The sequence below is a fragment of the Panicum virgatum genome, chromosome 4K (genome assembly GCF_016808335.1).
Source record: "Panicum virgatum strain AP13 chromosome 4K, P.virgatum_v5, whole genome shotgun sequence".
NCBI lineage: Eukaryota > Viridiplantae > Streptophyta > Magnoliopsida > Poales > Poaceae > Panicum > Panicum virgatum.
Window position 1 is genome coordinate 6,313,903 of NC_053139.1, and position 21,019 is coordinate 6,334,921.

General features: G+C 45.5%; 3 protein-coding genes across 5 annotated transcripts; all 3 read right to left on the bottom strand.

Annotated features, from left to right (window-relative positions):
* Positions 1-1,823: 1,823 nt before the first annotated feature.
* LOC120702807 (receptor-like protein 14) lies at positions 1,824-7,852 on the bottom strand. Of its 3 annotated transcripts, none has more exons than XM_039986763.1 (7): positions 7,605-7,852; positions 6,710-6,866; positions 5,466-6,604; positions 4,922-5,077; positions 4,772-4,846; positions 4,144-4,271; positions 1,824-2,767 (listed from the first exon to the last, which is right to left on the bottom strand). In XM_039986763.1, the coding sequence occupies exons 3-7, from the start codon at positions 5,809-5,811 to the stop codon at positions 2,765-2,767; spliced, it is 708 nt and encodes a 235-aa protein (XP_039842697.1). In that variant the 5' UTR covers positions 5,812-6,604; positions 6,710-6,866; positions 7,605-7,852; the 3' UTR covers positions 1,824-2,764. The 3 variants fall into 3 exon arrangements, with proteins under 3 accessions (XP_039842697.1, XP_039842698.1, XP_039842695.1); XM_039986764.1 differs by having other exon boundaries at positions 4,772-4,840; positions 7,605-7,846; XM_039986761.1 differs by lacking the exon at positions 1,824-2,767 and having other exon boundaries at positions 3,891-4,268; positions 7,605-7,850.
* Positions 7,853-8,116: 264 nt separating this feature from the next.
* LOC120702805 (putative glycerol-3-phosphate transporter 5) lies at positions 8,117-15,776 on the bottom strand. Its single transcript, XM_039986759.1, has 3 exons — positions 15,646-15,776; positions 9,571-10,632; positions 8,117-8,811 (listed from the first exon to the last, which is right to left on the bottom strand). The coding sequence occupies exons 1-3, from the start codon at positions 15,692-15,694 to the stop codon at positions 8,294-8,296; spliced, it is 1,629 nt and encodes a 542-aa protein (XP_039842693.1). The 5' UTR covers positions 15,695-15,776; the 3' UTR covers positions 8,117-8,293.
* Positions 15,777-15,789: 13 nt separating this feature from the next.
* LOC120702806 (hydroxyproline O-arabinosyltransferase 1-like) lies at positions 15,790-19,612 on the bottom strand. The gene is made up of 8 exons (XM_039986760.1): positions 19,028-19,612; positions 17,795-17,862; positions 17,513-17,714; positions 17,348-17,445; positions 17,123-17,192; positions 16,935-17,006; positions 16,725-16,850; positions 15,790-16,221 (listed from the first exon to the last, which is right to left on the bottom strand). The coding sequence occupies exons 1-8, from the start codon at positions 19,433-19,435 to the stop codon at positions 16,150-16,152; spliced, it is 1,116 nt and encodes a 371-aa protein (XP_039842694.1). The 5' UTR covers positions 19,436-19,612; the 3' UTR covers positions 15,790-16,149.
* Positions 19,613-21,019: the final 1,407 nt, after the last annotated feature.

The following is a 21,019-nucleotide window of genomic DNA, read 5'->3' on the forward strand; positions in this document are numbered from 1 at the left end:
GGAACAGCCCGCTGCTTCTACGCAGTCGCGCGCGGAGCGATGCCGCGACGGAGGGCGGGAGCGGGAGAAAGCACTTTACCTTGTCGTGCAGGATCACGGCCACGGCCACGGCCACGGAGTTGTCCCCGGCTACGCCGTGCACCGCGTCGGCCTGGCGCGGTCCCGGCACGGCATCTCCGTCTACGGCGAAGAGCTCGAGGAGCCACCCGTCGCGCGGTTCAAGGCGGCTCCGGGCATGGCCTTCTTCAAGGCGGGGTCTAAGAGGATCGTTGGCGTCACTGGCAAGGACGCCGGCGTCGTGGAAGCCGAGAGCGTCGTCATCGACGCCGGCACGTGGGAGGTGTCCACAGGTCCTCCGCCGTCGTCCACCGAGTACGGCCTCGTCGAGGTCTCCGGCAAGATCCTCGCCGCCGACATGCTCACCGAGGATCCACGGTGCGAGATTTTCCGCTCGGTAACCGCCGGCTGGTCACCCCTGCCGCGGCCTCCGTTCCGCGACCGCATCCTCACGCTCGCCGCGCACCCGCCGCACCGCGGCCTCCTGGTCTCGACGGACAAGGGCGAGACCTACCTCTTAGACCGCCGCCGCCGGGGCCGATCGGCCTGGGTGGCTCTTCCTGGCTCGGCGGCGCTGCCGTGGGAAGGTCACGCCGTGTACGCCAAGGACCACGGGCTGTGGTTCGAGGTGTCGCCGACCGACGGCCGCCTGCGCGCGCACGACCTCGACGTCGCGCCGGGCGCGGGTGCTCCCAAACTGGAGCACGCCACGCACCGGGTGTCGGACCCCATACCGGTGATCACGCCGAGCTCGCGCGGCGCGACGCCGCAGAGCGCCAGGCTAGTGTACCTCGGGAGCGGCAACTTCTGCGTCGTGCAAGCCGGCGTCGATCGTGACGGCGCGAGGGCCGGCGGCGGCGGCTGCCCTGTCACCGTGACGGTGTTCAGGGTGATCGACTCCGAGACGCCGGGGACGACGACGCCGGCGGGGCGGAGGCGGCGGCGCCGGGAGCGCGGGATGAACGCGAGATGGGTGGCCGCCGAGCTGGAGCGCGCGTGCGTAGACGAGGCCTCCGCTCCTGGTCGGGGGCGGCGGAAGCTGTGCCGGGTGAACCTGTGGAGCCGCACGTACATTGTGCGCGGCGCCGCCGGCCATGGTCCATCTCTTGCTGGGGTGCTTTGGATGTGAAGCCCGTCAGACTGGAAGTGGTTGTTTGGAATTTTGGACCATGAGCTTCATTTTTAGGCTTTCTGTCAGCGTACTCTTTGAGATGAAAATTGTGAAATAAAAATCCTGTCACATGAAGCCATGTATCGTTGTTGCCTCCAAAATAAATCGACCACTGTCCACGGATCACCAAGAAGGCCGGGGAAAGTATAATGAGATGGGGTCACGTGCCTGTAGACTTGTAGACATGCGTGCGACGGCAATGGCGGTGTACCAGACAGGATGTGGCAAAAAGAAGACCAGAGGAGGTTCTCAGGTCCATGCCGGGTGGCGTACGGTGTCTGCAGTCAGTCAGTGGGTCAACGAACTCCTGAAATTTCTAACCTAAATCAGCATGCTCTATGATCTCATTGTCGTCCTCTCCCACACATTATTAATAGTTACAACATGAACAACAAACTGAAATATTCTTTTTTTTTCGAACAATCATTGAACTGAAATATAAGCGAAAAGAACTAGCAATTCAAGGTAACGGTATATGAAACTAAAAAAATATTCTTCCAAGGTATTAAGTAACGGCACTGCCGCACTGGGATAACGTCAAGGTAAATTAAGTCTAATTCTGACAGTAATTCATCTCAAAGAGTAACAGAGTTACTTTAAGGTTGCAAGCAACACAAAAGTTTCTTATTCCAGCAGCTCTAAAAAGCGAAGAACCCAGTGAGCATGGTACGTAGCTGCTGTCAACTTTGTCAACAGAGTAGATTTGTTGATGAAAATATAAGAATTTAGCCACAAATCATTACCAACATATTATACCACTTATATTCTTCCAAATGAACATACAACACTTATATTCATTCTAATAGCAGTCCACAGCAGTGGCAGTCTCTAGAATTACGAGATCCTTCAGAAAGCACAATCAGCGGGCAGTGGTATGGACCCTTTTCATAAATATAAACCATCTAACCACCAGAAAATCGCCAAACCTGTCCACTTCTGAAAACAGCGCCCATCTCCAGCTCCTCTTGAGGTAGAGCACAGCCAAGGAGGTCCAGAAACCGATCGTGTAGAACAATGCTGAAGAGCCAAATAGTATCAGATCGCCAACTCTGTCATGCTCTTCATCCACTTGGGGCAGGTGAAACAAAGGCGTGGCAGAGCAAATCTTCAGCAGCGGCGGGCTGCAGAGGCCAGGATTACCCTCGTATCCTCTGATCAAATGTGATGAACTGTCCCTTGGTACCCAATGTAGGGCCTGAAAGATTGTTGTACGCCACCGAGAAGACCTCCAGAGACCGCAGTGTCACTAGCTCTGGTGGTATTTGGCCTGTCAAACTATTGTGTGATAGATCCAAGCTCTCAAGGTTACTTAAGTTGGATAAGGACTTTGGTATTGGTCCATTCAATGAATTATTTGAAAATTTTAGCACCCGTAACCATTGCATGCTACCTATACATTCAGGAATGGATCCTTTCAACTGATTTGAAGAGAAATCGAGCCCAGACATGTAGTTGAGGATGTTTCCCTTATAACAGTCATGCCGACTTTTTGTCGTGAATTCCTCCTGGTCTAGCTCCGATAAAGTGCCATTGGAATCACTGTAATAGCCATGTAGAAGCATATTATATGGGCTGATGGGTAATGCAGATAGATTGAATCCACTATATTGGAATTGGAAGGAATAGAAGCCTCCAAACAAACCCATACTACACAAGCATGAAGGTATCTGTCCAGATAGCATGTTATTAGACAAATCTAACAGCCGCAGATACTTCAAGTAACAAATATGGTTTGAAATCACCCCTTCAAACAAATTTCCTTTCAACAGTAGTACTCTTAGCTTTGGGAAAGCCTCAGCAATACCACTTGGTATTGAACCCCTCAATTGGTTATATCGAAGATCTATTGTCTTCAGATCTGAATTAAGTGACAAGGGCAACGGAAATGTCCCACTGAGATTATTCTCACTTAGATGTAAATATGTCAAACTGGGCAAATAAGGTATCTGCCCAGAAAGAGCGTTTTTTGAAAGATCAAGAAATTCGAGGAATTGAAGGTTGCATATGTTTGGGATTGATCCAGAAAAGTGATTCCCTCTTAGATTGAGTATATGAAGACCGCCAAGTTGGCTTATGCAATTTGGGAGGGATCCAGAAAACCTGTTACTGCTTGTATCAAGCACACCAAGGTATGGCATGTTACAAATGCTTGTGGGAATCTCCCCAAATATGTAATTGTTATTTAGGACTAGATACTCCATGGATGTCAAATTCAGGAATTCAGGGAGTGAACCATGGAAGCTGTTGCCGGATGCAAACAAAGCAGTGAGACTTGGATGAGGTCCAGAAAAACAAGCAGCTATGTCACCTGAGATATTGTTGTAAGATATATCTAAATGTGAAAGTTTCTCCATGTAACCAAAAGATGACGGGTGTGTGCCTTCAAAAGAATTCCTCGATAAGTTTATGTAATACAGATTTGGTAGTGTGATGTTGATGACCTCAGGAATTTCTTTGCTTAGCATGTTGCAAGATGCATCTAACCATGATAACTTCGTAGTTACTTTTGATGGAAGAATGAGTGGACCAACAAATGAGTTCTTTCGCAAATTCAAGTATGACAGGTTTGTATTGTTCTCTATTAACCATGCGGGGAAATGACCGGTTAGATAATTGTTTGACAAATCAATTACCTATAGCTCATGCTGATGCAGAAACAAACTTGGTACAACAACAGAATTGCCATTTAGATTGCAGTTTGACAGTTCAAGAACCTGAAGCTGAACAGATATATTTGCTCAAGGACTCTCAGTTTGCACTTGAAAGTTAGTACTGTTGCTAGAAAGTCCCAAGTATTTCAGTCTGGTATATCTTGAGAAGGAATTAAGATATAGCATTCCTTCAAGTTGGTTATGAGAAAGGGATAGATGCAGGAGTGAGGACATGTTTGCGAAGTTAGAAGTAGGAAACCTCACTTTTAAAAGGTTGTATGAAAGATCAAGAACCCTGAGAGAAGTTAGATTTCTAATGCATGGTGGCAGCTTTCCGAAGAAAAAGTTTCCATCAAGATGTAACTCTTGAAGTCTTGTCATCTTGCAGGCTGCTGCAAATGAAGAGAATATATTCCAATGTTAATATCTGATACTCATCTTTTTGTTTTTTGGACTATGTTTATCTTTTCGACAATACAGCAAGAATGGAATTAACACAGGCAACCTTACACCAGTCTGATACTGTTAAAGTGCACAGGATCGGAAGCATCCACAGTTAGATTTTGCAGTCAAGAGACTATGGTTCCAAAACCTAAACATGATGTGGCCTAGAGCCCTAGAGTTGGTATAACTACTTAAACTTGCAATAATTTTTAAAAAAGATCTTGAAAATAAAGGAGAGCAATTGTACAGTAATGATCATGTAAAGTGTGCGAGAGAGATTTAGAGTGGGCTTGTAGCCAATGTCCACCCATTTGCACAAATTAGTAGACAAACTGCATGTAGCTTTGTCAGCTCGTGCAAAAACTCACACCAACAAATATGTCTGACTGTTGAGACAGAAAAGTAGAGTGCACACAACTGCTTAGTAATTTTCGAAATGAAACACTACCTCTCGGTATGTCATCAACAATTACATTCCAGCTTAGATCAAGAACATTTAGCTTCCTTTTGCTCAATCCTGTAACTTAAAGTTAAGTCAACAAACTGACTAAGATTTGAAGTGTGCACAAAAAACATGTAAACGTGCTGTGGTGCTTACCTTTGATAATTTGGGCATTGGTGATGAAATTTTTACTAAGGAATAAAGACTGCAGAGATAGAAGCCTATCCAAGGATGAAATAGTACTGTCATTCAGCTGATTTTCAGATAGGTCAAGAATTTCTAATTTGTGTAATTTAGACCATACTTCGAAACCTGTGTAAAATGAAAAGGTATCATGAATTTAAAACAACAGGTAAACCAAAAACATCCAAATAAGAAATAGTTTGGCTCAATACATTCAGCTAAATCAAAAGATATTCATAAAATTTCCATAACTAAGGTGAGAAAAACAAAATTTTGTCACAAATATGTAAAACTAAAGGCATTAATCATGATACCTTTTCTGCACTGCCATGCTGTGTGCAAAAAGAAAATGATAGTCACAGAGTAATTTGTTGTGGAAAATTTCTGATATGATTTGAAAAGGAAAACTGGAACTGGTAACATAATAAAAATGGACTCAAATTCTATGGTATATTGTTCGAACAAAAAAAGAAATTCTATGGTATTTCAAATGGGGTTGGGGGAAGGATGGGAAGACCTGCACCAGGTATGCATCCTCGTATACCAAGGTTTCTCAAGGACAGACTCTGCAGTTCCTGTAAGGGAAGGAACATAGAAGCGTTGAATAAGTCTCCGTTGTCTACAAACTCTCCACGAAATCCATCAAAATTGAGGGCCGTGACATGGCCTGTGCTGGGGTTGCAGGTCACCCACTCCCATTGGCAACAGTTGTTTTCACCATCTACTGGATTATACCAGGCCACACAGTTGCACTCATTGCCAACAATGTGCAGAAGCGCTCTCCTTTCCTTGTGCAAACATGAGTCACATATTACAAAGCATAGGCATAGCAGAAACAAACTCCAAGAACAGGAGTTCCTCATGGCCACTTCCCCTTCTACTACACTCTCACTCTCAGGGATTTCTATGCACCCTGGTGCAGCAATGTTTCACTGGTTGCTAGTTTAAACCACTGCTAGATAACAAGGATATACCATCTCATCAGTCATCACCCACTTTTGGTGTGATCATTATTGCGGTCAAAGTCTCCCAAGTGCAATAATTTGATAGTTGTAGACTTGTAGACATGAGTGCGACGGCAATGGCTGTGTACCAGACAGGATGTGGCAAAAGAAGAGCAGGATCAGATCAGGTTCTCAGGTCCATGCTGGGTGGCGTACAGTGTCTGGCAGTCAGTCAGTGGGTCAACGAACTCCTGAAATTTCTAACCCTGTAACCCACTGGATTGCTTATGCTGTTGCCACTGCTTGAGGAAACAACAATTTCAGTGGAGAAGGACCGTGGGTGGATTGGCCTAGGTCAATGGATAGGCTGCTCCACTTTTGACTTCAGTCGGCATGCTGTGACTCGTCTAGCCACTCTATGATCTCATTGTCGTCCTCTCCCACTTCGCCCCTTTTAGGAAGACAGTGCGTTCAATCAGTTGCATGCTGATTGCCATTCCACAACGCTGCCGCGCATTGCGTGTCCAGATCTTTGCTGCTCTTCCTAGCTCCGATGCGGAAAGACATTATTAATAGTTACAGCATGAACAACGAATTATTCTGTTCAAGAACCTGAAGCTAGAGTGGTAAAAAAATATTCTGTTCAAGTACCTAATTAAGAGTGGCAAATCCCTTGGCTGCCATTGTGATTTCCTCTATTCCTTATTTGCCACTGTCATGGGTCACGGACACAGCGAGATGGCAAAAAAATTTGCAATGTCAAATAAGGGGTTGACTCGATGTGAACTGAAAAAACACGCACATGCATGATGCTTACTTTTGATAATCTGTGCACTGGTGATGACATTGCCACTAAGGAATAGGGGCCGTAGTAATGGAAGACCAAGCAAGGATGATATAGTACTGTCTTTCAGCTGATTTTTCAGATAGGTCAAGAATTTATAGTTTGTATAAATTAGACCACACATCAAAACCTGTGCAGAAGGGACAAATACAATGAATATAAAATCAGCAAACAGTAAATAAACACACGAAGATATTCAGCTAAGCCAAAATATATATCCAGTAAATTTGAAAACAATGACAGATATCAAATTGCTGAAAAGGTTATCATGACATCATTGGCGTGTTAGTGTCATGTTGCCAATAATTAATTGTCAAGTAGAGAATTAATGTATGGCAGTGAAATAATTTGAACGCGACATGAGAAACAGGAAGATAACTGGCTAATCTATCCAGAAAAAAATATAAGGAAAAAAATCCTAAGAACCATGATAACGTGAGTAAAGATGTTTTTTTCTTTGAAAAGATGTGAGCAAGATGTTCTGATAAACCCTTCACTACATCAAACAGAGTGGGGGAAGAATGAGAGTACCTGCACCAGATACACAACCCTGTATAGCAAGGTTACTCAAGGAGAGATTCTGCAGCTCCTGGAAGGGAAGGAGCAAGGCGGTGCTGAGCTGCAAGGCCACTCCAGCTCCTGCAAGGTCGAGGCCCTTGACGCGGCCTCTGTGCCCGAGTCGCAGGTCACCCTATCCCAGGAGCAGCAGTTTTCACCACTCCAGTTCGGCGGAACGAGCCGCACAGTCATCAAGGACTCGCTGGCGATGTCCAGAAGCGCGCTTCTAGGGTGAGGACGAGCAGTGTTCTTTGAAGAAAAGGAAATTATAACGAGCAGGATCTCTTGGGCGAGGAACCTCAATTCTTACCGAAGGGTGGACGGGTCTGACTAATCTTGACACGGACAAGGTAGCCTGGGCTCCTGGCTAGTTGTGATGGAGAGGTGGATTCGGCAGCTTCGATGGGCAACTAGCGCATAGACTCTCGCGCACTTGTTCATACTGGTGCCGCCGCCGCCGGCGGCGGCGGCGAGGTGACGGCTGCGGTGGTGAAGGCGTGCTGCAGTAGCGCACTGCTGCTTTTTTTCTCGATTCTACGATGCGAAGCCCAGTATGCCTAGACGGCCTGGCCCATGTACGGGCCCTATGAAAGTCCCAAGCAAAAAATAATATTGAGAATCGTACTAAAAAAAATTGAGAATAGTTATTGTGATCAACTTAATTTTTTTCACAGAAATCCGGTTAATATTTTTCTTTACTCTAAAAAAGGAAGGAATCCAAAGTGGAAATTTCGAATGCTCTTGATTCTACCCACCAACAGTCATTTCAACGAAATATCTAATCTTCGGTAAATAGAAAAAAAAATATTCCAACTCCTTTCGTGCTGCAGTCTCAGCCTCACGGGCAAAATTTTAATCCTCTTTCTGGGGGGTGTAGTTTCACAAGTGTATGACAACAAACAACCAATCTAAATACATGAGGCAAGAAATGGCCTAACTAAGCTAAGTATCTACAGCCTGAACTCTGAAGCAACACCAATTCGCCATGTATGCTACTCTTTAACTTCTTGTGCTAAGCTTGGTTACTATCTCATCCTTTGCCAGCCGTATCAAAAACAAGATGGCAAGTGATATGGAAACAATCAACATGAAAAATACACTATTCCATCCTCTAGTTGAAATGTACCCTGTAAGCAAGGGTCCCAGAGCTGCACCAACAGAACCAGTACCATCGATTATGGCGGAAACTGTCGCCAGTGCTCGCGAGTTCCCTTTGATCGCGTCTTGAGTGCCAAGATCTGTTGCCACAGCCGTGGTGATGAGGGAGTATGGACCATTCACGAAGTAGCCCGAGAGGAACATGAGACCAATGTTGTGGTGCATGGATATGCTCCCATATGTCCGGTACACGATGAGTGCGGGGATTGAGAGGAATAGGAACAGAACTGATGTTACTGCACGGGCACCTATGGCATCCGAGAGGAAACCAGCTGAAATCCCTCCTAAAACCCCTCCTATATCAAATACAATTGATAAAATTCCTGAAGCCTTGTGTGACAAGAACTGGCCTGCTACGGCTGCAAATAAAAGAATAGGTTGGTATCAAGATAAGTAAGAAATTTTTTGAATGATTGATACTCCACAGATGAAAATCCTATAGAAACAATGCTCCCGAGAAGTAAAACAGTCTTCCATTTTCTGAACTCATACTTTTCATGGTTTAATCTCACCATGGAAAGAGAGGTTTACATTCATGAGCTAGATTATTGTTTTACTTGTGTCAAACCTTACCATCTTAACCAAGAAAACTAGGAAAAATAACAGATGTAAATTGGTACAATTCAATTGACATGTCAATCAACAACTAAAACAGTTCAACATGTGAGCAAAAGAATATTATAAAAAATTAGGTAGGCACCTTATTACAAACTTGAGAGCAAGCTAGAACTGGTGTATTAGTATTACCAACAGAAATGGAATACTTCCACTGCATCAGTTCCAACTATCACACTGTGTAGAACAAGGTTTCACAGAACTAAACTTTTCAGAGTGTCTGGTGCTGTTATCTACATATTCAACTGATTTAGATGATACTATGAAGCAACCAACTATTTAGCCTGAAATGTAAAATTGAGGAGCACTGCACTAGACAAAATTCTAATGAGTGACATTTAGCAACCAAATTAGAGTTCGTGTCACAGAAGTTAAAATTAATCTTGGGCATACTTGTAGATTTACTCACTGAGAAAATTATGTACAGGTAACAAGCTCATACCCAACCATTGTCAATGCGAGATCAATCAAATAGTATAATGTATAAGCAATTGACTGCATACCATTATTCCTGATATAGAATGGCAACCAGTAGAGGAAAGTATAAGCAACAAGCTTGGAGAAGAAGAGGCAGAATGCAAACGGCGCAACGCCAGGCAGCCTCCACGCCTCGAAGAACCCAATCGCCCTTGGCAATTGTGATCCCATCTCCATCTCCAGCTCGTCATCCTCATTCGCTTGGGCCTCTTTCTTATCCTCCCCAAGCAGCTCCACCTCCTCCCCACCATCGCCATTCATCTCAACCTCCATGACCTGCGCCTCCAACCCGGCTTCACTCGGGTGCGCGACCAAGGATACCAGCACGACGACCCCAAGCGCGGCGATGACGAATGCTGGCACCAAGAACGACCACCCCCACCCGAACTCGAGCACGGCGGCGGCGAGGACGGAGCCGGCGATGTTCCCCACCGAGGTGTGCGAGTTCCACACCCCCATGATGGTGCCGCGCTTCGAGGCGTGGCCGAACCAGTTCCCCATGACGGCGACGACGCAGGGCCAGCCGGCGGACTGGACGACGCCGCTGGCGACCTGCGCGGCCGCGAAGAAGGCGAGCGCGTGGACGTCCAGGAAGTAGGCGGCGCCGAGCGCGGCGCACGCGGCCCCGGACGCGAGCATGGCGGCGCCGAGGAGGCGGCGGAGGTCGGCGCGGTCGGCGAGGTGGCCCGCGGCGAACATGGCGAGCGCGTAGGCGGAGAGGAAGGCGACGTCGAGCTCGCCGAGGCGGTGCGGGCCGCGGGCGCCCGAGAAGGGCGCCCACTCCGCAGAGAGCACCGCCTTGACGATGCTGGGCGGCTTGCGGGAGGCGTGGAACGCCGCGTACGACGCGAAGGTGAGCGCCAGCACCGCGTACTCGCGCCGCCCGAGGCCCCGCGCCGGTGCGCCCCCGTGGGGCGGCGGCGCGGCCGCCGCGGCTTCCATCGGAGTGGGGGCCGGAGCGGATGCTAGAGAGGAGAGAGGTCTGAGGGCAGGGGAGGCGTGGGGAAGGTGAGATCTGGCATCGGGGGAAGGAGGAGACGACGACCCGGAGACAGGAGGACTGGGACTGACAAGAGGGGAAGTTTGGCGGGGTTTTTACATTTTTACCACTATAAGAAAGACCACTCGCTGGTTTAGCACGTTTAAACAGGCTCCTACAGATTTAGCACTACTGTAGCCGTAAATCTTACGTTTTTACCACTTTTGCCTACGTGGCAGGACACGGCGGCAGGCCACATTGGCGCCCGGTCAGCAAGGCGAGGCGAAATGTCCTTTGTGCCCTCGCTCCTTTGTTCATGTGCCTGTGACCCCCGGTCCAACCCGTTGACCGCTCCCACTCTCCTCACCCCTCTCTCGCTATCCCGCCAACGCCGACGCCTTTCTTCCCCAATGCGCCGCCGCCTCACGCCTCCCCCAGCGCAACGGCGGCCAGGGCTCTTGCCATGGTGACCGCAATTCCATTCCGCCGCGACTAAGGGAAAGGTACGTGGGCTTGTTTCCTCATGGCCACCCGCTGCGATTAGGGTTAGGTTTTGCGGGATCTCAGGTTTTGCGGCTTTTGATTTCTTGTTTCTCGGTTCAGGTGTGTGATGTAATAGGTCGCCATATCCCGTGGCCGCAATGGATCCTTGTGATTGTCCTCCCTGGTGAGTTCTTAAGCTCCACCCGATGAATGTGTCTACTATGCATAGCAAGAGCGTGTGTGGGTCCTCATTTGTTTTCATTATTTATGATGATGCCAGGATCGATCCTAGCAGTGCGTTTAGGCTAGTTGTTAAGGTTTCTCCATATGTTGCTGATGGTGAATATGGGCTAGTGGAAATGGCAGAGCAGCAGCATAACATATGGTTTGATAGGAACAGTCAGTACTCTCTTGCTCAATTCAGTGATGATTTGGCCTCAAAGATTATATGGGGGCCTAGTCAAACACTGGCAGTTTGGGTTCTTGACCAAGATACTGGGTCTGAGTGGAAGCTAATGAGGGATGAACATATGCAGCAGATGATTAAGGACAGATGGGATGAGAGGCAGGCTATTCTTGTAGTAGATGTTGTGAGCAAGGACTCTATTAAGGGAAAATCTTCATCAGATGCTTCAAAAGGTAGATATGTCTCTGGTGTGACTAATGGAACCAATGCAGAGGCTACTGATGTTGAAGGATGTGGTGATACCAACAGTTCCACGCAAGCAGCACCTGCTCAACAGCCACCAGCAGTTGATTGGAGCACTCTGACCATTTTAGAGAACCCAGATGATGATGGTATAGCTGCACAGGTTGTTGATGAGGACCTTGTATTCGAGGCAATGGGATTCAAGGATGCTGTGGAACCAGAAGAAGCTGGTCATGGACAAGATGTGCCATTTCCAGCTATGTCAGCAGAGATGCAGGAAGACATCAATGAAGCAGCTGTAAATGTTGATGACACAGCTGATGAGGAGCCACTGTATGAATGGGACAGAGACCATCCTGATCTGAGTGTAGGCATCTGCTACCCCAGCATGCCAGAGTTGAGTCTTGCAGCTAAGCAGCATGCTATTGTTAACGAGTTTGAGCTTCAAACTGAGCACTCTGACAAAAAAAGGTATCGGGTTTCCTGTGCAGCTGTAGGGTGTCCATGGAAACTTAGAGCTAGAACACAGCATGATGGCAATGTCAGGATATAACTTCTGAAATTTGTTCATACTGTGATTGTTACTTATTTGTCTTTGTTTGCATACTCTGATTTTGTACTTATTTAATTATAATTGAACCTAGCTTAATTTCTATTTTGTAAATGCAGATACAAATAAATGAGGGAAAACATCAGTGTGCATCTACACAAAGAGTTTTGAGCAAGATGGCATCAATAAATTGGGTGGCAGAGAGAGCTATTCCATTGCTCAAGATGAACCCAACAATGGGGGCTTCAGAAATGCAAAAGCTGTTGAGATTCAAATACAACATTGAAATCCCCTACCAGACAGTGTACAATGGGACAAAGAGAGCATCTGAGAGAATTTTTATTAAGTGGACTGATTCCTTTGATTGGTTGTACAGGTTTAAGGCAGAGATAGAATTGAGATCTCCAGGCAGTGTGGTAGAGATAGACACTGTCACTGATGAGGATGGCAAAGTTAGGTTTAGCAAATTTTTCTGTGCCTTCAAAGCTAGTATAGATGGTTTCTTGAATGGATGGGCACAATTGGATGTTTCCAATGGCCTTTGGGTTTTTTGAGGGAGAAAGCAAAGAAAATTGGATTTGGTTCATGCAACAACTTAAGAAATCAATAGGCCCCATGCAGCATTTAGCTATCTGTACAGATGCATGCAAGGGACTAGAGTCATCTGTCAAAGATGTGTTTCCAGATGCAGAGTGGAGAGAATGTTTCAGGCATTTAATGGATAACCTAAAGAACCAGTACACTGGTGATGTATATGCCAAAAACATGTGGCCTGCAGCTAGAGCATATTCTCCCCATAAATTCAAATATTTCTTTGACAAAGTGCTGGCAGCTAGTCCAGACATCCAGAAATGGTTAGATGAGCATCATCCTTTTCTTTGGGCAAGAAGCAAGTTTTGTCCAGACATCAAGTGTGCTATATAAACAATAATTTAGCTGAATGTTGGAATGCATGGATCAAAGAGATGAAAGACCTACCTCTGTGGCGTATGGCAGATGCTATTAGAGAGAAGGTAATGATCTTGTTTGCCAAAAGGAAGAAGATTTCCACATCATTGCCTCATGGTATATTGTCTGCTGTGATACATCAACTCAATGCTGCATCTAGGGGACTAGGACACTTGAAGATTTCCAAAGGTCACCCAAATGAAGCTGAAGTCACAGAGCTGTACAAAGATGAAGAAGTTAGAAGACATGTAGTGTACTTGTCTCAAAAAAATTGCACACGCAGACAGTGGCAAGTGACTGGTAAACCATGTCCACATGCATTGACTGTGATAACTAGCATGAGGCAGCCTGACATGGGTTCTTTTGTGGACAACTACTATTCAGTGGCCAAGTTTCAAGCAGCTTATGCAGGCATTATTCCTAGCATCACTGACAGGAATCAATGGCCTGAAGTTGACAAGGGGTTTACACTGCACCCTCCTATCCAGAAAAAGAAAGAGCCAGGAAGGTTGAGGAAAAATAGGATCAAACCAGCTAGTGAGAGATCATGCAAAGCAACTAGGCAACCTAACTGTCTTGAGTATGGTCACAGAGCTACTAGCTGGCAAACTGGAACAAAAAAAAAGGTGCATAACTATTTTATTTTTCCTAGTGTCTTCACATAATTTCTTACTTTGTAACCATGATCCATTACACTTTTTTACAGGAAGAAACCTAAGAAGAAGAATCCTGCCAAGCCTGGGAGAAAAAAGAAGACCAAGCCAACTGCTGCTGATGCTACTGAACAGCCAACTCCAAGGACTAGAGGAGCACTGGCAAGGGAAGCTGCTGCAAAAGCAAAAAGAGATGCACAAGAAGCAGAACTGAAGGCAGCAGCAGCAAGGGAAGCAGCAGAAGCAGCAGCAAGGGAAGAGGTTGAAGCTACCAGGAATGAATTTGCATCATCTGTGCCTGAGCCAAGTGAAGAAGCACCCCTTGAACCTATGGCTTTGGCAGTGATTAATGCCCCAGAACCCATTCAGACAACCCCCCAAGCAAAAAGGTTATTGTCATTGTCTGCAACATCTTTTTCCAAATTATCTAAGTCATTTGTTCAATGTGTGTACTTGTTTCCATGGCAGGGCACTATTCTCATATGGTGAACATGCCAAGAAACTTACACCAAAGAGGAAGGCCTTGGCAACTAAAGTGAAAAAAAAACACCACCTAAGAAGAAAGCACGTAAGAGCAAGTGAGCAGTTAGAAGTGAGAAGTGATACTAGTGTCTTTTGTGGTGTATGATTGGCCAAAATACTGTATTTTGCATGGCCTTTGGCAACTTCTGTGTTGTAAAGTGAATTGTAGTTGGGAACATTTACCATGTATTCTCTGTTGGGAACATTTACCATGTCCTATGTCCTATGTCATGGTCATCTTTTCTGTTCAATTTGCATCCATTTGCTCATTCAAATTACCTCATTTCATTTGCTCATTTCAATTTTCATACAAAAGCAGCAGAGCACTTTACAAACTAGACATGAACAAACTCCATGTTTTCATTTGCTCAGTCAAGTTCATTCCCTACTGAAACACACTACTGTCTACATCAGTTCGTTGCAAACAGATTTTACCACAAACGCCAATACAACTACTGCAATACAACCAATGAAAATGTTCATTTTCCACATCAGTCTCTCCATCTTGTTCTCCAGTTGCTTCATCCCCTCATCTAGAGAAGGTGCTTCATTCTCTTCTCCTCCATGTTCATTAATCTGCTGACAGCATATCCTGACGATCTTCTTCTCCACCAGCTCATCCAGATACTCCCTCTGAAACCTATAGAAGCCACACAGCTTCGGATTCTGCAAAAAAACGATGAACATTGAAACCCTAGGTTTGATTGAAAATGGAGAAAAACTCACAACTTACCCCCATTTCTCGGGCATTTGAAGAAGATGCGCCCCTTGTTCTGACTTTCTAGCTTGACCACGCGAAGCTCAATCACCCGGGCAAGATCGCAATCGGGGCACACGATCAAAGGCAGCCCAGTCTCTTTACCGACCGGATGCTGCTCGCACACGGAGCTCACTCCTCTCCCCTGCCTCCTCGTTGCCCTACTCGCGCTGGAGCTAGAGGAGTCGGCCCTCTACGCCATAGCCCTGGCCGCCGTTGCGCTGGGGGAGGCGTGAGGCGGCGGCGCAGTGGGGAAGAAAGGCGTCGGTGGCGGCGGGATAGCGAGAGGGGGGTGAGGAGAGTGGGAGCGGTCAACGGGCTTGACCGGGGGTCACGGGCACATGAACAAAGGGGCGAGGGCACAAAGGACATTTCGCCTCGCCTTGCTGACCGGGCGCCAACGTGGCCTGCCTGCCGTGTCCTGCCACATAGGCAAAAGTGGTAAAAACGTAAGATTTCCAGCTACAGTAGTGCTAAATCTGTAGGGGCCCGTTTAAGCGTGCTAAACCAGCGAGTGACCTTCCTTATAGTGGTAAAAATGTAAAAAACCCAAGTTTGGCTCCGTTTGCACTTCTTCTTTTTCAAGCCTGATGAATTTTTTCCTACCATTTCTTGTTTCAGAGAAAGCAAGCTGCTGAAGCCTGAAGAACAGGTTGTTCAGAGTTCAGAGTTTGCGCCTGAGGCCTGACAAGAGCATTGTTTCTGTAGCTGGACTCGAATCAGATGAACTTTGCAGAAAAATGTTTCTAAAGTGGCTTCTTGTTTATGCTAGCCAAATACTCACAAATAACAGTCTCACAGATCAGTGCGTGTGTTTGACATAGTGGGCAGTGTCATCGTGCGTGTGTTTGACAAAACAAACGAACCAGCGGTTCTGCGCCAGAACATTGTCAGGAAAATTCAGGCAGAAAGGTCAGGAGCCGGTACCGGTAGCCTGCTAAACCTGTGTATCATTTATCCCACGGTTGTCAGCCACCCCGCTTACATGTTCGGCAATGATCATGTACCAGCACCACCATGGAAACATTTGGCAAACTGAATTGGCTAGCCAGATCTGTAAAAGCTCAACCAGCTGCATAAGAGTCCCAATTCGGTATGCTGGCTGTTGCTTCATTGACCATTTTCACAAGTGTAACCTGTGAGCAACAAAAAAAATCCATCACATGTAAGAAGGATATAGAAAGAACAAGGACTGGGAAGAGGCAAATAATAGTAGCTGTGTGTGTCCATGTAGTAAGTATCACTGAATTATGTCAACAACAGAAGAAAATTGTTGGCATTTCTAATGCTTCTTTTTTTTATGGTGGCATTTCTAATCCTGATACTTCAAGAAACTAACAAGTCTTATGGACGAACAACTTTTTATCATAAGGAATGCCTTATATAAACCAGTGATGAAACCAACAAAATGCATATGACATTTTACAGAATTATCTCATGGTGGCCTGAAGTGCTTCAATGATGCTTGTAAGTGCAACATGGTAGCTATAATTTTTTTTGTGTATTATAATATACTACATCGGTTCCACTACTCACTCGAAAGACTAGGTTGCCAAGCAAACATTGTTTAACATCCGAATGAAATGTTACAAAAACATTGGAACAATGTTACATATTTGCAAACAATGCAGAACCATACCACACTCTGAGGTATACGGTTAGGTAAACCATCTGGAGGTAATGGTAAATTTCTAGGTGGAGGTTTCTCCGTGTACTGTCTCTTGTCAAACCTCCATGCTCCAATTTTGGCATAAGTCAGTTTACCCTAACGCAAAAAGAAGAGCATGGTTATTAGCACAAATCTGGAGTCGGATTTTCTGAAATTCCACATCAAAGGTGAATCATGTACCTCCTTGTCATAATCACACCCATAAGTATAATGTATGATAAAAGCATCACCAACTTCTAAGTCCCAAGGTGGCTGAAAAACAGAATCAAACTACCATCTATGGAAATAACTGCACGAGCTGCCTAATATGGATGATTACATGATATGTTTTATCGATGATGGTGACATGACAGTTAACCAAACTTCACCTGAATCATAAAGTCCTTGTGTAAGATGTTGCCCACTCCATGGATAGCAGATGCTACAGCATATCCATACCTGTTTACGGAAAATACATATGACAAATAATTAGATACCCACTTAAATCCTGGACAAAATAGCATTTAATTTGTTAATAATCTTGGAATACACAATAAATCCAGATTAAAGATTAGACAAATTGAGGAAATAAGAAACTATTTGGCATGTATTACATTTCAAGAACCCAGCCAAAAGCTTTATCTGCGTCAGGATCTTTTTTCATGGCAATGGAAATATTCATCCATGTAGGTGCAATCCTTGCAAGAGATCCCTAGTAAATCAGGGAGAGATTAGTTACGTAAATCTGAGCGGATGCTTAAAAGAAAAGAAAAGCTTACCTTCTCAATTATCACAGGAGAATTTCCTATAGGATCAATCTTAGTGATTGGCCCCTTGTCTTCAGGGAAGAACTTACGCAACACTTTCTCATTTTTCTCTGGCTCAATATAGAAGAAAGGGAAAGCTGCTGCGCGACCATCCCTTGACAAATTTGGGATAGGCTTGACAATAATATGATCAGGCTCTGCCATCAAGATATACCTGCACATAGTATGAAACTACTAATCTACTGAATCTGGAGAATGATTGCTACTTATCAAATAAACCTATATTAAACTTACTCTTCCTTTATGTATGCCTTCTGAATCCACTGAACAAATGCCCACGGCCTATTCAGAACAATGTATCCCTGAGATGTTAGGATGAACTATGTTACAAAAAAGGAAAAGAAAAAAAAACAAGCTGCATCAAGTTCCTATTAATAATATAATGGTCGGTCATAAACTCCTCTAAGCGTTTGAACTGTAAAATCTCTTGAGCAATACTTGAAGTTTAAAATCATCAGTTGCAGCCAACAAAAATAAGCAATCGATAGGATGCAGCCAAGCAGCAACAGTTTGCATTTCGCAATAGGATGTTCTATGATGATGACAAGCCTGCAGCCCACCCCACGGGATTGTTAGCAACTTGCTGCCTGCACCGGTGGTTTTAACTTGTTTCAGACGCAATATGATGAAAAGGCTGTAATCAGCAGATCCCTTTTCACCACGTGTGGTCCTTGCGGCCAATCTGCTCCTGTTTTTTTTCCTATCAACGTCGCCGTCACTACTCCCTTACTCCTCATTTTCCCTCGTACCACTACCACATGCTTGTACAAGCCAAAGCAGCACAGTTGTTATTTGCCCAGAGGACAGAGGTTTTATTTGCCCAGAGGACAGGTTTTATGCTGAAACAATGTCACCGCATAAGCTTGTAACGACTAATATTTGTTTTTCTGTATCAACTTGGCCCTCACTACTTCCGCTCGTCCCTTGTCCCACATGCTTGTACTCCAGCGACATATTTGTCCAGAGGTTTTATGTCTCATGAATTTTGGCCTGATTTTTCCAGTTAAGGAGGAGCAGGACAGCAGCTGAGCAGCAGGACGACAGGATTTTGCTAAGACCTTAGATCTGTACGTGTCAATTTCTAGTGAGTAGTGATACGAAGCTCAAGCAGTGCAAACCACTGGTTCCTAGATACTCCAAGAAATACTGTGACTGTGAGGTTCATGTTTCTCTGGTTCCTACAAATCACTGATGAGTGGTGAACACTGATCAGCTGAAATCAAATAAATACTGAAATATTTCACAGGTTTATTTTAGAACATTAACCAGCAATTCACATGACTCCACCTGTCCACCATCGCTCCTTGATAAACACACAGATTTTTCTGTTGGGTTTTCTGTTTCACTCAACGTCCATACGCATTTCTACAGAATTCCAACTAACCAGAGAACCAGCGAAAAAGCATGGAACAGCGTGGCGAAATTGATTGCTGTTTCGTCAAGCGAAAGCAACAGTGCGGCAGTTACCTGATCCCCTTCGGCGAGCGGGTCGGCGACGAAGGTGGGGATCTCGTCGACGAACTCGTCGGGCTTCCCGGAGTGCAGGATCCTGGTGAACCCGCCCATCTCGCCGCCGCCCGGCGCCCGCCGCGCCTCCTTGAACCAGTGGTACATGACGCGGCACTGCCACGTGTTGTACACGGACCCCGAAGCGGTCACCGCGGTGTGGAACGGCCTCGGCCGCCCGGCGGACCCTGCGGCGCCGAAGCGGCGGGAGGACGCGGCGGCGGCGGTGGCGGTGGGGAAGGAGGAGGAGGAGGCGAGGGGCAGGAGGCCGGAGCGGGAGGAGAGGAGCGCGTTGTAGGTGAGGAGCGCCGCGGCGATCGCCACAAGGACCAGCGGCAGCGCGCCGCGGCCGCACGGCGCCGCGGCCATGGCGTGTGGCGGTGGCGCGGCGGGTGCTCCCGCGAGCTCGGGGAGTGGTGCGAGTGGGATACAGGGAGACAGCCGAGGCGTGGCGCGTGTGCGCCTTGAATCAGGGGACTGGTGAGGCGAGGCTGGCGTCCTGGTGAAGACTCTCTCTCGGAGCACGTGTTCTGGAAGGGCATTCTCCGGATCCTTTATAATTTGGGTCTTGTTTAGTTGCAAATTTTAAAATTTTAAATATATCACATCGAATAGTAATCTTACATGCATAGAATATTAAATTTAAACAAAATAAACAACTAATTACATAATTTGTTTGTAAATTACGAGACAAATATAATCTTACTATTACTAATTGGAGGCTCCTTCAGGTGATGTCGCCTAGGATCCTAGGTAGATAGTCTAAAAAAATAAAGAAATCCTACAAATTCTCACCAAAATCAGAAATATTTGGCCATCAATTCGGCAACTCTAATCATAATAGTCACTAGTAAAGTGCACGTGCGGCACACACGTGTTTCTGCATGTGTTTAAAATAAAAAACAGGCTTTGGATTCGATCATAGTTGTCATTCGCCTATTAAAAAACACTTTACTTAATATAGTTAGTGAAGGCACATAACTATACAAGTCACCCAGCATTATGCCAATTAAATAACCGCTTAGAACAATTGTAAACACTTAAAAGAAAAATACTCACATTTTGTGTCACAAGGATTCAGAACTTCAAAGGTACGGGTACCTGTGTGTTACCTGTGCAGTATTCCCTTCACATGAGAATAAATAAATTTGAAAATCTGAAAATAGGTCTCTCTTGGACTTAAAATGAATTCTCTTCATTATTAGAGCATCTCCGGCGGTCCCCCGATCCCCAATCCAACTACCATATTCGGAGGGTAGATAAAAAAATAGTGCTCCAGCAATCTCCCAAAACCTTTCCCTTTTTCTAATAATTATTGGGACAATCCAATAATTCACCCCAACTCTCCCTAAATAAATTAGGAGGAGTTGTGATTCTTCCAATAAGATAGTTGGATTGGGAGAATGTTATTGGGAGACTGCGAAAGTAAGTCCCCCAATAATCCTAAAACTTCTATTGAGATCCCAATACCAGTTATTGGAAAAAGGATTATTGGAAATCCTAAAACTTCTATTGAGATTCCAATACCAGTTATTGGAAAAGGATTACTGGAGGACTGATAAAGATGCTCTTGGGCACACTTAGAAGATCCTTAACCCATTCACTAAAATTAAAAACATTTCCATGAAATCTCATAAAGATGCAGCTACAAAACCATAAAGCTTGACATATTTGCCTCGGCAATGATAACTATATTTCCCAGTTCACTTCCAAACTATCTGGTTCGAAAGACACTTTGACCAAAACACAAATCCTCCAATATGCACTTTAAGCTTATGTGGGTATCCTATTTGTAAAACCCAGCTTAGCCCCCATGCTGGGTATCCAACTTTCATAGAGAAAATACACAGTGGGAGTTGCATAAACTAATTTATTATCATTCATTGAGTCCATAACATACTGTCAAAGCTTTCCATGGCAAACTACAGAATCCAGGAGCATAATATTTTTTTA

Coding starts and splice junctions, on each gene's coding strand:
- LOC120702807 (XM_039986761.1), bottom strand. CDS start 5,811: ATGAGGAACTCCTGTTCTTGGAGTTTGTTTCTGCTATGCCTATGCTTT. Junction 5,078..5,465: donor AGGATGCATACCTGGTGCAG/GTCTTCCCATCC, acceptor CATTTTACACAG/GTTTCGAAGTATGGTCTAAA. Junction 4,269..4,771: donor TGTTGATGACATACCGAGAG/GTAGTGTTTCAT, acceptor CATTTGCAGCAG/CCTGCAAGATGACAAGACTT.
- LOC120702805 (XM_039986759.1), bottom strand. CDS start 15,694: ATGGTAGGAAAAAATTCATCAGGCTTGAAAAAGAAGAAGTGCAAACGG. Junction 10,633..15,645: donor AAAGAAGAAGTGCAAACGGA/GCCAAACTTGGG, acceptor TGTAAAAACCCC/GCCAAACTTCCCCTCTTGTC. Junction 8,812..9,570: donor ATTCTATATCAGGAATAATG/GTATGCAGTCAA, acceptor TTTTATTTGCAG/CCGTAGCAGGCCAGTTCTTG.
- LOC120702806 (XM_039986760.1), bottom strand. CDS start 19,435: ATGGCCGCGGCGCCGTGCGGCCGCGGCGCGCTGCCGCTGGTCCTTGTG. Junction 17,715..17,794: donor AAGGCATACATAAAGGAAGA/GTAAGTTTAATA, acceptor TACTATGTGCAG/GTATATCTTGATGGCAGAGC. Junction 16,222..16,724: donor ACCGTATACCTCAGAGTGTG/GTATGGTTCTGC, acceptor TGTTGCTCACAG/GTTACACTTGTGAAAATGGT.